Source organism: Pelodiscus sinensis, chromosome 1 (genome assembly GCF_052426305.1).
Source record: "Pelodiscus sinensis isolate ZL-2025 chromosome 1, ASM5242630v1, whole genome shotgun sequence".
Taxonomy (NCBI): Eukaryota; Metazoa; Chordata; order Testudines; family Trionychidae; genus Pelodiscus; species Pelodiscus sinensis.
Window position 1 is genome coordinate 95,774,806 of NC_143052.1, and position 17,380 is coordinate 95,792,185.

At 43.8% G+C, this 17,380-nt stretch overlaps 1 protein-coding gene across 21 annotated transcripts in view; it reads left to right on the forward strand.

Annotated features, from left to right (window-relative positions):
• RBFOX2 (RNA binding fox-1 homolog 2) overlaps window positions 1–17,380 on the forward strand; it is a 275,113-nt gene that overhangs the window by 251,490 nt on the left and 6,243 nt on the right. For 11 of the 21 annotated variants that reach the window (XM_075937907.2, XM_075937889.2, XM_075937871.2 and 8 more), the window contains 3 exons: window positions 8,921–8,963; window positions 14,561–14,649; window positions 16,189–16,261. In XM_075937907.2, coding sequence (XP_075794022.2) covers window positions 8,921–8,963; window positions 14,561–14,649; window positions 16,189–16,261 — 205 coding nt within the window. Of the gene's footprint in view, window positions 1–212; window positions 2,604–6,215; window positions 6,260–8,920; window positions 8,964–11,356; window positions 11,430–14,560; window positions 14,650–16,188; window positions 16,262–17,380 lie in introns of those variants that run through there. The other 10 variants (XM_075937897.2, XM_075937917.2, XM_075937881.2 and 7 more) reach the window with 5 other exon arrangements.

Here is a 17,380-nt window from a genome sequence, read left to right on the forward strand (position 1 = left end):
GATGACCCTGGGATGTGACACTGTTGCCTGAACACATGGGAGTTGACAATGGCATTCTTTTTGCTGAATTTTCAGATCATCCCTCTTACATAGTTCCATCTCCTTCCACTGCCATTACAAGTTTATATCCTTTATTCTCTAACCCTGGCCTCTGATCTACAATCTCTGTCCATCTATGTTAGTGCAATAATGACCCAGTCCTATTTTATCAGGAAATACTCCAGAGTGAAGCACACAAGCAAAACTGAGCTAAGTGCTACTATCTAGAAGGACTTTTATCCTGTTGTAGGAAATAATTTTATTCTTTATCCCTGATAGTAACGGCTAGAGCATTCCTAACAAGAGTCTATCATCATGGTACGCTGGGAAACACTCCTTACAACCTTTCTATACTTATGACTGATTGGTTAAATCCACTCCCATCTTTGTATAAAGGAGTTATTTACATTTGGAATACGGGCCATGGACCATTACCATCCCTTCTAAATAATATCTGGTGACTGTATTTCCTTGTGATTCATTCAGTTCATCTGATGTCACGGATTGATTTCACATGTCTTCATGTTCAGTGAACTGTCCAGCAAACAGTTGGAAGACAGTAGTAAACAAGCTCCACTCATAAATGACCCAGTATTGCTCTAGATACAGACACGAGGGTTTAATTAATACATTTGTTATTGTCATAGACAGGGTTTCCAACATTTCCTCTGCAAGGCATGCCTGTCTTCCTCATTGTAAAGTTTAAAATGCACGGAGCAGTTAGTTATAAAAAAAGAGTAGGAGAGAAACAGCTTTACAACTGAGGTGACATCAGGCCACTTTTAACCTTGTATGTTCCATGTCATACATACCTTTCTGGAATCATATCCTGCATCAGTTACTTCCCCTATCCTTTTAGTGGAAAGATGAGACCATGAAAATGAGAACCAAGCCTTGAGTTAGTAAAATAAAATGGATACTTAGGAAGATGACATTCAATAAAATTCAAAAGGTAGAAAATTCAGAACTGGCCATAGAAAATACTTTTTTACAATACACAATTATTTTGTGGAAATAATTGCCACAAGATATCGTTGAGACTTAGAGCTTAGCAGAATTCAAAAAGATTATCAATATAAACATCTGACAAAAATAGGAATTGCCAGACTGGATCACACTCAATGTTCTGTCTAGTATCCTCTGTCAGGGTACGTCTATACTACAACGTTAATTCGAACTAACTTAGTTCGAATTAGTTAATTCGAACTAAGCTAATTCGAACTAACGGATCTAGACTAAAAAACTAGTTTGAATTAGCGTTTTGCTAATTCGAACTAGCATGTCCACACAGAGTGGACCCTGAACCAGGCTTAAGGATGGCCGGAAGCAATGCCGGCAGGGCATCAGAGGAGGACTTAGAGCGTGGAGCTGCTGTCTCAGGCTAGCCAAGGGCTGCGCTTATAGGCTCCCGACCCCCACCCCGGACAGACAGTTCTCAGGGGTGCCCCGCTTGCAAAGCAGTCCTGGCTTGGAGTGCCAGGACTACCCACACTGGGCACATCACAGCACTCGGCCATCAGACCGGCTGCACTTGCCGCAGGCTGCCATCCTGCGAGAGGGGCCAATTGGGGGGCTGCAGGAGAGCTTCCACCCCCACAAGCCCGGAGAGCCAGCCCAGTCCTCCCCATAGGGGGCTCGTACCCCATTCCTCCCTCACCTCCTTCCACTTACCCTTCCCTAGCCCCCCTTCCTGATGTACAAAATAAAGGACAATTGTGTTCAAAAATAGACTCTGTCTTTATTGAACAGAACTGGGGGAGACTGGGAAAAGGAGGTGGGAGAGGGGAAGAGAGAGGCTGGGAGGGGGGAGGGCAACTACAATGATCAGGGGTTTGGGAACAGGTCCCATATGAAGAGAGGCTAAAGAGACTGGGACTTCTCAGCTTAGAAAAGAGGAGATGGAGGGGGGACAGGATAGAGGTCTCTAAAAGCAGGAGTTGGGTTGAGATGGTGCATACAGAAAAGTTCTTCATTAGTTCCCATAAAGAAGGACTAGAGGACATCAAAGGAAAGGAATGGGAGCAGGCTTCAAACTAATAACAGAAAGTTGTTCTTCACAAAGCAAAGAGTCAACCTGTGGAACTCCTTGCTGCAGGAGGCTGTGAAGGCTACAACTAGAACAGAGTTTAAAGGGAAGTGAGATCAAGTCATGGAGGTTGGGTCCATGGAGTGGTATTAGCCAGGGGGTAGGAGTGGTGTCCCTGCCCAAGGTTTGTGGAAGGCTGGAGAGGGATGGCACGAGACAAATGGCTTGGTCACTGTCTTTGGTCCATCCCCTCCAGGGTCCCTAGGGTTGGCTGCTGTCGGCAGACAGGCTACTGGGCTAGATGGACCTTTGGTCTGACCCAGGACGGCCATTGTAAGCTCAGTGCTCAGGGTCGGGGGTCTCACTGGACCCCCTTGATTTTCATGCACACCTGCTCCTGGGTGGCCAGGCTGTCAGCTCTCCTGCCCTAGCCGGCCACCTTCCTGTGCCTAGTGCGGAGGTCGTGGACGAGGTCCACGATGTCCGCACTAGCCCAGGCGGGTGCCCGCCTCTTGCGGTCCCGGGCAAGCTCCCGGGAGCCGCCAGCCTGGTCTCGGGAAGAGGGGGAGGGCTGGGGGGCATCGGGTGGGTGGCTCGAGCCGTGCCAGGGGCAGGGTCTGCTAGCTGGGTGCTGGCAGGCTTGCACCTGGCACGGTGCCCCTTTAAGAGGTCCAGGGCCGGGAGGGGGGCAGACGAGTTTCCCTGGTGTTGGCCAGAGTGGCCACCAGGGAAACCTGGGGAGGGCTAGCCTCCCACTAGTTCGAATTAAGGGGCTACACACCCCTTAATTCGAACTAGTAAATTCGAACTAGGCTTAATCCTCGTGGAATGAGGATTACCTAGTTCGAACTAAGCGCTCCGTTAGTTCGAATTAAATTCGAACTAATGGAATGCTAGTGTAGTGCCTATGAAAGTTAGTTCGAACTAACGTCCGTTAGTTCGAACTAACTTTCTAGTGTAGACATACCCTCAGAGCCAGATGCTTCAGAGAAAGGGGCAAGAAACCTCTTAATCCCTAGTAATAAGAGATTTGGTTCAAGACCCGAAGCATGAGGTTTAATAAAATATGTATGAACATGCATTTTAAGTAGGGATGTAAAAAGTCGTTTAAAAATAACTGCTAAAAATCCTAGTGGTTACACAGTTACATGTGCGGCAGGCTCTGCAGTATAAAGCTTATATATAAAGACTGCTAGCCCGGCTCCCAGGGAGACTTTGCTGTGGGTTCTGCAGGCAGCTCCAGGGGAGCCAGCAGGTAACCTTTGGCATACCTCCCTGGCTGGGCTCACTAAATGTAGGGACTGCTTTTGCCAGCTGGCTGGAGCAGCCGACAGCATTTGGGCCCCTTGGGGCTAGAGCAGCCCCTCCCCAGGGCGGTCAAGGAGCTGCTCCAGCCCCCACCAATTAACTGGAACCAGTAAGTCTCACCCATTAACCATTTACAACCCTAATTTTAATACAGTTAAATGCAAGGTCATACACGTAGGGACTTAAAACAGAAGTTACCAAGATGGTCGACTCCCATCCTATATTTTGGAAGGCAGTGATCCAGAAAATATTTAGGAGTCATAGTGGATAACCCAACTGAACATGAAATCACTGTACAATGTTGGGACTAAGAGAGAAAATTGAATCTTTGAATGTACAAGCAGCTTCATATTGAGAAGTAGTAGGGAGGTGATGTGGCAGTAAGTGTAACTTATTGGTGTACCGTGTCCCTATATAGTGGCCATGCATTTGAAATTAGAGAGGGTCCAGTAAAGAGCTGCCACAAAAATTGGTTCAAGATCTGAAAAACATGTCTTGCTAACACACTTAAACCTGAAAAAAGTTCAATCAATTTGGGTTAACAAAATGAAGGTTAAGAAGTGATTTGATCACAGCCCATTAGTATTTATGTGGAGAGAGAATTTATGATAGTACAAGACTCTTTAATCCAGCAGACAAAAAGGCATAAGAGGATCCTATTCCTGGAAGCTGAAACTAGACCAATCCAAACTAGAAATAAAAAACTTTCCATGCAGCTGAATCTGGAAGTTTTTCCAGGCAGTGTGTGTTGGCCTGCACCTGTGCATGGGGATAAAAAGGGTGATGCAGATCCGAGTGGAAGGCTTTCTAAAAGATATGCTATGACTCAAACAGAAGTTGTAGGCTTAATGCAGAACCCATTTGGTGAAATTCTGTGGTCTGTGTAATGCAGGTGGCCAGAACCTATAATCATAGCTGTCTGTTTGGTCTTAAAATATATGATTATCACTTCAAAAATTGTTTGCATTAATGAATTAATAAATCTGGATAGTCTTATTAGCCATATAAATATCCTGTGCCTTTTTGAATCTTGCTAAGTTTTTGGCCTCAATTACCAAAGTTCTTATAGACAATGCTAAGAGGTGAGGGGAAAAAAATACCAGAAGTTTTGGAAAGGATTTAAACCCTCAAACTTCCAGATATAAGCCAATCTCAATTTATTAGGGGTTACAGAGGAGAACTTTCTCTAGTGACAAATCATCCCACAATATGGTTTCTTGTACTTTTTCGTTTGTTTTTTAAGAAGCCAGTGGTGTATCATCATCTTTTCTCTTCATCTCCACATCTCGTCCTCTTAGAGACCAATGCAACTCTGTCCATTGGGGCTGCATCTATCTTGGGTTAGTCACAACTTTACCCAAAAGACTTTACTGATGACTAACACCACTCCACTATTTTTAATAGCAGGATCCAATCTGTTTGCAAGATATACTGACCTCTCTATGTGTATTTTACAATAGAGGGATATTTTAATTGGTGGGGAGAGGGTCAACATCTTGGCAGCATTTTACACTCCAGATGATAACATGAATAAAATTACAGCTAATGTTCCCTATCTCTTTCTAGTTTGTGGTAATTCTATTGGTAAGTCATACACGTGTCCCTGTAGTTCTCAAAGATGGTGAAGATATGCTTTTAAAAGTATAGTGTGCTTGTCACTGGGCTGTCCAGAGAACAAATCAGGAGAAAGTTGTGCAATATGAAAGTGTATATTTATAACGGGGGAGAGGGGGCTTAGCTGAAGTATTCCTTCTTGTCCTTCCTTGTCCTTCCCCAATTCCCCATCCCCAAAGCAAGCTCCATTGCAGCCTTACATTGCCTAGTATCCTGGTAGGAGTGGCTCTTTGGGAACCCCAGACCCTGGTTTGATATATTTACGACTTGAAGTTCTGAGAGAAACTAATAGTGGCCAATGAAGCCAAAGAGAGCACCGGCCCATCCAAGCCCTTCCAGTTGCTCCTCTCTGCTGTGGAATATGTCGTTACTATCAGGGATGATCCCACTGCACCTTTCAATTCTTGGACCTTGGATCAATCACTTAACCTTTTTAGCTCATTATCTCTGCTTGTGAAAGCAATGCATTGTGGGTATTTTTGGTTTTTTTCTTTTTAATTACATTTCTGTGTTTACTTTGATCAGAATTGATTGACTTGTTTTTCTGAGGTGTTGCATCGGTTCTTTAAGATGCTGAATAATAATACTTTGCATGCTTGTGTGATTAGCCAAATCTTATCGCATGTCTAATGTACAGGGTAAAAACAGGTGATGTATGGATATTAGAAACAAAGTCATGCAGCCCTGTGAAACTCAACATGCAGAATTAAACACAACTTTCTCCAATGTGCTTCTGACTTAGGTGGATTCTATCCCTTATGGGATTGCTTCTAAAGGGCTTCTTTAGTCCCCGTGAAACCTACTTCATGAAGCCAATCTTTCCATGTGTTTAGGAAGTAACTAAAAAAATTCCAGGATCATAACCAGAGTAGAGGCTCCTAAACCTGTGTTTCTCTTCTTCAGGGCATCAGGTCTTTCTGAGTCTATTTTTATTATACAAAATATGAAGGCTGTTCTTCCCCACCCTTTCCCTCCCAACCCTATGCATACTGTCCCATCCCCTCCCCTCTGCATGCCATGAAGGATGAAATGGGGCCGCATGGGTACGTGCGCACACATTCTCTTGCTGATTTGCTCTTGCCCGAAAGCTCAGGTTGTGGATTCATACATCACCTGCCTGTGTAAAACGCATGTGCATGCTGCCGTCCTCAATAACCGGAATGTGTTTTCTGTTCTTTTTGTTTTTGTTTTGTTTTTGTTTTTTTGTTTTTGTGTGGATTTTCTGCAGTGTGGTTTACCAGGATGGATTTTACGGTGCTGACCTCTATGTAAGTACACACACCGGAGCCTTCTCATCCCCAACCCCCGACAAGCCAGCCTTTTTGTTGTTGTTGTTTGTTTGTTTATTTGGTTGGTTTGATTTTTTTAAAATATCATTTAGTTTGATTTTCTTCTTCCTTGTGGATATATATATTATATATTTAAGAATGCAAGCATGCTTCTCTGTCACTGCGCTTGCCCCTGGGTGCAAGACCTAAGCCTATGGGTTTTCTGATCATTGCCAGGGTCAGTTTACTGGGTGTCCTCTCCCCCACATGCACACTGCTACTAATCAATCTGAGAGATGATTTGCAAATTGAAATTTCTCTCAATACTTCTCTCATTTGCATAATTTGGATAGAAATATAACAGGACTGGTTTAGCCTCAGACCTTTCCCCTTCCTTTCCCTCTCCCTTCCCCCTTCTTCTCCCCTCCTGGGGCTCTTTCAGACTTGATTTGTGCAGCATGGACTAAGCTAATTGAGCTCTGTGTTTACAAAAGCTCATATACCATTAGAATGTGGATGTCACTCCTCTGGATGAGACCCGGGGCTGATTAAAAATGGAGTCTAAGATACTGGAGTGAAAGTTGACATCTCATTTTGCTAGTTGAGATGGTACCTAAATAGAATAAGGGTTTTCTCTTTCTTCTCCCTGGAGAAGTTGTAGTGCACGTGTATGAGGATGGGTAGATGGAGGAGTCAGCAGCCTCCTGCTTCCTGGTAAATTTATCAAGTACTGCAAAAGGCTGTGCCCTATCATGTGACTTCACTAACAAGTCTGTATCCAGGATTCCTAGAACACTGATGTTTGAACTGATTGTGGGTGGAGTTCCCATTTCCAGAACACAAGGTGGCAGAGGTTCTGACTGGTAAGTGAGGAGGACAGTTTTCCTTTGGATGGAAAGTTCCATTATAACAATTACAGTGGAGGAGTGAGCTCTCCAGACCAGAGAACTTTAAATTCACTTTCCCCACCCTCATCCTGCTCAGATTCTGGGGCTCCAGCAAAGATCTCTCTTAATAAGAGAAGATGTATCTTTGGAGTTACAAGAACTTTGTTTCGTGTGTGGGTACAGTGACCAGAATAGCTGAGCTTGGTATCCATACTGCTTAGAAGATGGTGCCCCTATCATCCAAAGATACTCATCTAGGTGTCTGTTGCTAGGTAGTGGATAGGGTTGCCTTTAGGCTTCTCTGGTCTCTGTGGAGCTTCAGACCTTGTAAAACACTTTTCCCAACCTATATACACACTCACTGAAGTTGCCTGGAGGTAAACTCTCACACACATGGTTTCACGTGTAGATGCATGTGCACATGCATTTCCTGATTTTCACATGTGCTCTTGCGCATATGCTCACCTAGAAAGTGACCTGCCCACTCAAGTGTTCCATTATAATACTACTTCATGATATAGGAAAGGGTTCTATTTTTTTCTGTCACTCCTAAAGTAGTCTATATAAATCAGTAAGTTTGGTACTGAAAGTGCAGTGACTAAGCAGGTAAACAGGCAGTTAATCTGCACTTGGTGGCTTCTCTTGCACAGTCTAACACGTTAAAGCCTTGTTGAGAGGGAGATGTTGGCTAGGGCTATCCTCTGATTCTTTTCAGGAAGTTCCTTCAGATCTTTATCTTGCACCTTGCTCATTTATCCTAATACATGATAGCAGCTTTAGTAGTACAGAGAATCTGCACACCCACCTCATGTTGCACTCCAATTTAAGCATTTAATATGCCTACTTGAAAAAAAGGGATTAGAACTCTCAGATAAATCTATTTGTCATCTCACTGTAACAATTCAGGTCCCACTAATGGGGAAAACAGGACTGCAATATAAGGTGTCTCTGAAGATAGGTTGGCCAGGTTTACCTTTTTACATTTTATTGCTAGAGTTCTCTAGTAGAGTTCAGAGCTGTGTCTCAGCCCTAACTTCTAAATTACCCCACTTTCCACTCTGGATTGGCACTAATTGACTGTGTACTAGTGCCTCATAGCCCATTGGATTGTATTCATTTAGTTGCTGTACGGGGGCTGTCCTAAGCTATAGGATGAAGGAAAAGGGTTCTTCAGCCATTGGTGGTTGATTTGGGAAGAGGGTTTCCTAGTTGTGGGGACAGTGGAAATTAAGGTGAAGAACCTTCACACCTACTGAATTGGTATGGACGGGCTAAGGAAAAACAGGGGGAGATGGACCTCCAGCTGGCAGGATGGGCTGAGTAGAAGGAGAAGAGGGTTGTCTTGAGCTTTGGATGCTCTTTCTTCTCACACAGGTATCATGTTTTGTTTGATCTTCCTCTTCCTCCTCCCCCCTCTTCTTCTTTTCTGGGGCAACCATCCTGCTAGCCACTTTCTTTTATTAAAAGGGCTGTTCCATCTCTTGTTGGACACATTCTTCTCTGGCAAAATAACTGAATTTATAAAGTGATCTGCCCCAGGCTCTGGAGGGGGTTGGGGGGATAACCGCTCCATTTTGACCTTTAGGAAAGGGAGTGCTTCTCCTTAATGGGGTCAGTCTGGGATAACAAACCACTCATAAAGACCACTCCCATCTATGAAAAGCGTGCTTGCATCCACTGGAAAGAAAAGGCTGGTGAGCCCCTATGCGGGCTGTTTGTTTGATTGTTTCTTCCCACAGCTGTGTTTTTTGAACTGCTCTTCCTGTGTTCTGTTATAGAATAGTCTTACAGGAACCAATCATTAGCGCTAAAATACCTCAGGTAGGAGTGCCAGTGTGACCTGCCAACCAATCAGATTGTGGATTGCAGTGGAAAAAAACCTGAATTATACTAACCATTCCAGCGCCACATTAGAGATGGGAACAGAGGCTTTTTTTAGGACAGTGCAGTCTTGTGAGCGTGCGATCAAAGCTCCTGCTTCCTCAGGGCTGCACATGTTCAGCTTTCACACCAAGTGGCTTTTCCTTCCAAAAATGAAGTGGAAGGTCCTTAATAAGGTCATGCTTGTCCCATTACTATGTAGGTGCACCTGGTGCAGTGAACACTGTTATCCTGTCACCTCTTTCAATTCACACCTGCCGATCCACAGTGCTTACCTGCCAGTTTTCACATATGGAAATCCTAGAAATCAATTCCAGCCCCTTCTGCGTTTTAACCTTCCATGATAGGGGTTGTGGGACATGAAGAAAAGACATGCAATAGGCCTAGAAAATAAGCTGTTCCTAAAATTGGACTTGTAACCCTAAAATTGATAGATCGGTGAGAATACAAGACACACTCATTAGATATTTCTAGAAATACCTCTGACACCTAGAGGTAGGCAGGTGCTCCATAGTACTGAACCTCAGCAGCACTCTTCTCTGCTCTTTCCCTTGTGTCCTCTACCACTCCAGAGAAAGGGCAACTGCTAATATGCCTGAATAATATGGCACTGAAAGAGGAGAGGGGAAGCTTGTTGGAAGGTATAATTGGATTTCCTTGAGGACTGTTTAGTTTATGATTACCTCATATGGCTCTTATGTCTGGAAGAGAGAGCATGGGGTGGGTTTTGTTTTTGTTTTTGGAGGATTTTTTTGTGATGAAGAGCAGTGTAAGCAACTGAAAATATCTGCCTTTAGAATTTTCAGTGGGCAGCTGAAATGTGGCTTCAGTTCAAAAAGCAGCTTCATACTTACATCAGTTATCAAATAATTCTCAGCTACTTGCAACAAATGAATGTTGAAAAAAATCCACATTTTAATTTTGCAAAGGAATCCAAAGGGGATGTTTTGATTTATGCTTCTTCTGCTGGGCCGTCACTGGTATTTGCTTATCTTAGTTCTCTGGCCGTCAGAAAAGCAGTTTGAGTTCAGGGAACTTCTGCTACACACCTAAGAAAGTCCAATCAAATTGACAAATGAGAATGATGGAATCAGTGTGTAGGGTCCACCATATAGCAACATAAGAGGAGAGGTTCATTAAAGACAACTTCTCTTAGCCCTTGAGACATTTGGAGAGTAAAAGAACTCAAACAAAGCTATTTTACACTTTACAGAAGCAGTGCTTAGACTGTCCTCATCTATTTTCACAGAACTCCCTCAACCCAGTCAAAATACTGTGCACTCTAGAGACTCATACCTACTGTAAAAGGGCCTTCTGTTTGCAATTGATTGTGGACTAAATACATACAGCCCTTCTCCTTGCCCCTCCTCTGTTCTTGTGGGAGAGATTTGTTGCTGCCTTGCAGGTAGGAAGGTATTGCACATCACATTCTCGCAAGAAGTCCAGACCCATTCATTTATTTTTACAGTTTGGAGGTTTAAAAAAAATAAAAGCCTAAATAGGTAGTAGGAAATTGCACTATTGCCTTTGGTATTTAGGGACTGGTAGGCCCCATTTGGATCCCTCTGCAGCACTGGAGAAGTATGGAACTTCAAGAGCTATCTTTTTCATTGGGTGACATGAACACTCAAATTCAGTGAAAATATCCTGTAATGTCACAATTTAAATAAGCTTAATGAGAGGGGCATAAGAAACCATTGGGGATTCACTCTGTGAGTGAATTAATGGATTTGCTTTTTACGTCAGGCAAAGTTGTGTGTGAGTAGGATGGAGATATTGTAGGTGCATTGGACAAGCTGTGAGGGATCTGAATTGCATAGATGAAGTGAAGTGCGAGTCCTAGGACTTGAAAAGCAGGGGCTGCTGCTGAGGAAGAAAACCCATACACAAAGCTTCCCCTTGCTTTTCAGCCCTAAAATTCACCAAAAATGATTCAAGGAATGAAAAAGAGTGAGAAATGGGACCTTTTATTTTCCCTCCATTTTGGTGTATTCGAATCTGGTTAGGTAATACTATAGATAAATCCAGATACCTGAATCCCAATAAGTGATCCATGCTCCTTTCTCGTAGATCAGGAATGTACCATAGCCATATTAGGTCCTTTGTTTTGTTTTGTTTTTATTGTACACACAAATAGAATTTGTAAACCATTCCAGATCAAATGAGTTTGATTATGTGTGTGTATATAAATACATCCTTTAAATTTTTTTTTAAATTAAATGTAGCTTCAGTTTTCCATCAGTGCATGGTTAAAACCAATACACGTCAGCTGTTTCTTAACTTCATTTCTCCAATGAATTATTTCTCCTGTTTTTTGTTTGTTGTGCAGTCAGCTGAAGAAATGTTAACATCTCGCTCTAAATCTCTCAGTGGAGTCTCTGTTCCCTTCTCTGATATAACAGATGGGTTATTGCTTGTTATAATTATTAACATTGTGGTGTGGGATAGGGATAGGGCGGGAGATACTTTTATTTTGGGGCGGGATGCGGGGATTATTAAGGTTTGGAATGTTAACTTCAGTGGTGACTGACTGTTTCCGTAATAGCAGGTCGTTGTGGCTGCACGCTCTAGTAATTGAGGCTGTGTACTTCACCGAGCTTGTGGTAGAGCCTAGGACGAACCGCTGTCCCAAGAGAATGCTGGGATAGATAGAACTAGCCAATATGAGTCTGAACGTGGTGATTTTGCTGGTTGTTCTAGCTCCAGATGTCAGCATGCTTAGTTTTTAATTTGATTAATAGATGTTACGCCATTACCTTTCCTACACCTGATTCCAGTCCCTGTGTCCCTTTTCCCATTATATGACATGTAAGTTAAAAGAGAATAAATGAAAACCTTTTTTTGGTTTCAAACTGCATCTTGCTGTTATGTTCACAATAATCTCCAGTCACATTAAACACGGCTCTTGGTCTCCAATGTGAATAGTAAATGTTTGGAAGCGTGGGAATCTGGGCATATTCTGATGCACGCTGCCCTGCATGTGATACTAAATAGGTGTGGAACTGGGCCAATTTTGCATCTCTCTGAACATCAGACCTACTAAGAATTCAGGAGTCTCTTAAACAAGGAGAGTACCGTAGTGGTTTCAATTTCAAGTTTTGCTTGCATTTGCAGGAGAAGATTAATATGGATGAACTAGGTCTCACTGAGCTTCATACACCCTAGAGGCTCTTTCGTGTTTGGGGATCAGCAGTAAAGTGTAAAAACCTACCAAATTGAAGTGGAGGGACTAAAAACAGCCAGCTAAGAGTGGGAGGGTAAAAGCCGTGTCATCAGACTATTTTAAAAAGATGATGTGATGTTTAATGGGAGAAGATTTGCAGCATGCTGTATCCCATTAACAGGAAGATCCTCATTTAGCCATCCACGTTATATGTTCATCTGCTCCAGTAAGAAAGTATCAGCAACCTTCCATTCAGCACCCCACTCTACATTCCAAGGAGCTCCACTAAGGCAGTGAAAATAAAAAAATATGCAGTAGCCTTTAATTTTAAAGAGGAAAACTTTGAGTCAGACTTCACAAAGAAAAGGATGATGCATTTTCTCTCAGATTGAGTATGAGCTTGAGTTTTTGCTTTTGCCAAACAGTTTATCTGCTAATTATGACAAAATTGTCATCAAGTCAATCCAGAGGGATGAAGGATGTAAGGCCAGCTCCTGGTCCTACACAACTGTGTAAATGTTGAATACAGTCTCTGGGTTTTCTGGCTTTAGTGATGTTCCCTGTGATTCAGAATCACAGCACAAACTGGAGTAACTTGCCATACAGTACCCATATGATTAACAAAAAGCCATGTTCAAAGTTATACAGTAAAAGCAGATCAAATTCCCATTTCATCAAGCTTGTTATCCTAGATTTTGACACAAGAAGCCTCTTGAGATGGGCCTTTGTCTCCCTTCTCAGTGGGAACATTTCCTTCAGTCCATAGGTTATCTTTAATTGCCCCATGAAAGATATAAAAAGCCACTTGTCAGACTGCTCGGGTTTCTCTCAGCCCAGAGAAGGGGGAAAAAGGAAAGAATGGTCTTTCACTTTTCGAACAATGAGTAGTCCTGTTAGTCCTTAGAGACTAACAAAAATATATAGTACAAGTTGAACTCCTCTAGTCCAGAATTCTCTGGTCTGCAAACGTTTGTCATCCGGAATGATTTTAGTTGGTCCACTTTTTGTGGGTATAGCCAAGTTTTCTCGTGGTCCCATAAAGTCTGTTTATAGCCACCAGTCCAGGCTCTCAGTGTTCTGTGCTGTTATTTAGTGCTAATTTACCCCTAAATGTCCTTTAACAGCCCAGTAAGCAGTGGAAGTGTTAGTAATGCTGCTAGACAGTATGGACATCCTGTGGTCTGGAAAATTCTCTGGTTCAGAACTGGTCAGGTCCTGAGGGTGTCAGACCAGAGAGATTCAATCATATCGCAAATTTCCATGGATAAAACCCACTTCAAGATTTTCACTTTTCAGGAATTCCACTGGGAGACCTTCAAATCTTCCTTTGGCTCAGAATTTAGAGTGAATCTTGCCAATTCCCAGGGAGCTGTAACTAACTTTCTGAGCAACCTTCTGTGATCTGTATCATCTCAACATCTTTTCAAAGGCTTCTCTATTCTCAGAGCATTTATAGAATGGAAAAGAGCAATAATGCAAGCTTCCCAGATGTAATGCCCCCACATCACCCAATATGCCTCAGCCTTACTTTAAGGGGCCAACCCAAAGTGGCAAAAGGCTATTTCAGTCTCTGTAGACATTTAACCCTTTCCACTTCTACTGAGAATACCACTTAATTGAACCTGGTTCAATTTCTGGGAGTTTTACTAACTGAGGTCACGTCTCCACTTGTGGGAATATTGATGCTGCGGCAGCCTATCTTCTGGCATTTGATTTAGTGGGTCTAGTAAAGACCCGCTATATTAAATTCTGAGGTTTCCCCTCTTGGTGCCGGTAGTCCTGTTCCTCACGAGGAGTAAGGGAAGTCAACTGGAGCATTTCTCCATCAACCTCCCGCTGTGAAGGCGGTGCCAAAGTTCAGCTTAAGGTACGTCAGTTCCACCTACATTTTTTACATAGCTGGAATTGCATACCTTAAGCTAACCTTCCCCTGTAATGTGGACCTGGTCTGATTCTTTTGTGTGTCTGGACCAGCTGACTGTCTTATTCTTCTCACATCAAGGAAACAAAAGCAGGCATTTCCTTGAGTGACTTTCTTTCTAATGTGCATATTGCTGGAAAAGAGAACACCCACATTTAGCCTTTCTGTCCTCGTTTTCCTCAACACCACCTATAATTTCCTACTTGAATGACCCTATAAGATTTCCTTCGGTCCATGGCTTTCCTTAAATTGCCTACTGTTGATTCAAGGCTCTTTCCAACCCTTCTGAGGGAGAGATAGAATATACAGGGGTTTGAGGGTGACTGTTGTGATGGATGTGACATGGGAGCTGATGCAGTTTGAAACATGTCCTCTCCTTGTGGTGTGTGTGTGAGTTTTGATTTCTGGGAGTGGACAGGTATCTGTAAAGTCAGTTCTCTTTTTCTCCTGCAGGGTGGATATGCAGCCTACAGATATGCACAGCCTGCTACTGCAACAGCAGCCACAGCCGCTGCCGCCGCTGCAGCAGCTTACAGCGATGGGTATGTAAGGAGGAATGGGGCAAGCTTGATGTGCTCAGGGATTCATGGAGTACTGCTACTCCATTTAAATATTCCTCTACCTCATTACTCTAGCTCATCTTGGCTCCCCCCACCTCCACCTCAACAAGAAACTTTAGAGGAAAATGTCCACTTGGGCTGTTCCAGGCTTGGGCTCTGAATCTGTCAGATATATGGGACCGAGTGCTAAGCCTGCATTCTACTTTACCCCCTCCCCCTCTGCCAAAGCAAGCAACATGGTTCTGTGGTTAGGAACAGGCACTGCGAGTCATGAGACATGGCTTATATCCTAGTTTTTTTGTTCTGTGACTATGGGTAAGTCACTCAATCCAGGTCTGCTGATGGTGGATGGAGGGGGGAAGGGAGTGGTTTCCCCCAGGGCCTAATGAGTCAAAGGGCCCCGGGGCTCCTGATTACCGGGCTGCATTCTCTGTATGGCTCTGAGGGCTGGGGTGAGGCACTCTCTGGGCAGCATGGAGGACTGGCTGTCCCCTGCCCTGCCCCTTCTGTCTGAGGCCCCGTCCTACCTGGAGTGTGGAACTGCCTCCCCACCTTGCCCAGGGACCCGCGGAGGCTGTTGACTTCCCTGACTGAATCAATTTGTGCCTCAGTTTCCACATGTGTAAAATAGTAAACATTACCATGAAAAGTGGTTTGAGATCCTTTAGTAAGAACTTATGTATATGTGCTAGGAAGTATTTGGATGATTATCAGAGTAATTGTTGTAAGGTCTTTTATTTCCCTATACAATGAAAAATGCTTTTAATTCAAGTGCAGTGAAGGGGGATTCTTCAGTCTCACTAGATCTAGTGGAAAACTTGCATCCAAAACTTTTTTTGGGAGGGGGGGGGGTCAAAAAATGCAGATTCAGTCATACAGACCAAAACATTTCAGGAATTTGTCATGGTTTTACAAGTTTGTTTTGTCCAACTCACCTGCCCCCATTGCTCCCTAAAATCTGGAAAAAATATTTTTTTGACAGTTTCAGACTGAAATGTTTCAGTTTTGGGGGTCAAAACCATTTTTTATTTTAAAATTTCCTTCAGTTTTGAAAACACAAAAACTGAAAGAAAAACACTTAAAATCAATCATTTGACTTAAACTAATTTTTAAATGGCTTTGGAATTTCCAGACAACTGAAAAATCTCCCTCATTTATCTAGCTCTAAAGCTTGCACTCCTATGTTCATTTTCTGAACAAGTCCTCTCTCCTATCCATGTAGCTGCTATAATCACAGCAGCTGCCCTAATACCAGTAGTTGCCTTCCTCCAAAATTGCACCACTAGAGGTAAGGGGGGCACCAAATGTGATGCCAGCTGCCCCCTCACACTCCTGCTAGCTGAGAATATGGCTTTTGGGTTGCTTCTCCTTGCAGGCCTTTCTACCACCCCCTATCTGGAGTAGAGCTGCCTCAAGCTGGTGGGTGGGGCGTAACAGACACCCACACCACACTTCCTATGGTAAAACAACGTCTAAATCCCTTTTGTGGGGTGACACTTTTTCTTTTCCCCCTTTTCTCAGTTATGGCAGGGTATACACAGCAGACCCTTATCACGCCCTTGCCCCTGCCGCTAGCTACGGAGTTGGCGCTGTGGTAAGTATGATTTTCTTTCTCCAGCCATTTCTCTCATTCCTAGTCTGGAGAGTGGCTGCCCAGAGCACAGGAGCTGCTAAGAGTCTCCATTCCCTACCGTTTCTCTTTAGTCAAGGAGCCTCTCACTTCACAGAAGCTCTCCATGTAGTCCGTGCCCGCTCATCTGTATTGCCCGAAAAAACTGTTATGTACTTGGGATGAGCTAGTACTCCAGTACTCCCTCTTCCAGACCCTGCACCCTTCCTAAACCCTCCCCCAGACTAGAATGCTCTCTGCACCCATACCCCCTCCTGGACACACCCCAATGTAAAAGAGTAGTCAAACAGTCAACTCGCGTTTCTCCCCCTCTCTCCCACCCCACCCCTCTCCACCCCATTGCCCAGGGGCAGGAAAGCAGGAGTCGGTGCTGTGGGAAACCGGCTTAAAAGGAGCTGGAGCTGGTCTACACCTCTACCTTTTAAATGTGGTAAGAGCCACCTGCCATTTAAAAGGCAGAGCCACAGCAGTCTGGACTGGCAGCAGGGGCTGTAGCACTCCCAGCTCGCTCTGGGTCCCAGACCTACTCCTGCTGAGGCTCTGCCTTTTAAATATAGTATGAACTCTGCTGCCTGCGTACCTGGCACTTACTACGTATAAACTGCAGAGCTGCAGTGGCTCCTTGATGATTTAATCGTGTACTTGATACAAATTGTATTGAGTACACAATTAGTCATTTACTCACTACTTAACATCCTTACCCCAATCCCCTGCCTCAGGTCACAAACCACTCTTTCTCCCAAACTCCCTCTCAGACCCCACAGTCTCTCCTGCACCCCAATCTCCTATGTCAAGCTCCCTTCTGCACCCGAATTCCTGTCCTGGACCCTGCACTTTCTCCATAGAAAAGTGCGGCCCTTGACCACTTATCAAAATATTGGAGTGGCCCCCATCAAAAATTAATGCCTACGCCTGTCTTTGAACCTGTTTGGATTGGGAGATTTGCTCAACTCTACTTTCAATTAACTTTGAAACTGTCCCACCTGAGATCGCCATCTGTTTTTTCTGATTTTCCTAACTCATAAACCAGTGGGCAACACCAGAGGTGGTAGATCAGTGCCAGGACACACACTCTCCATTCCC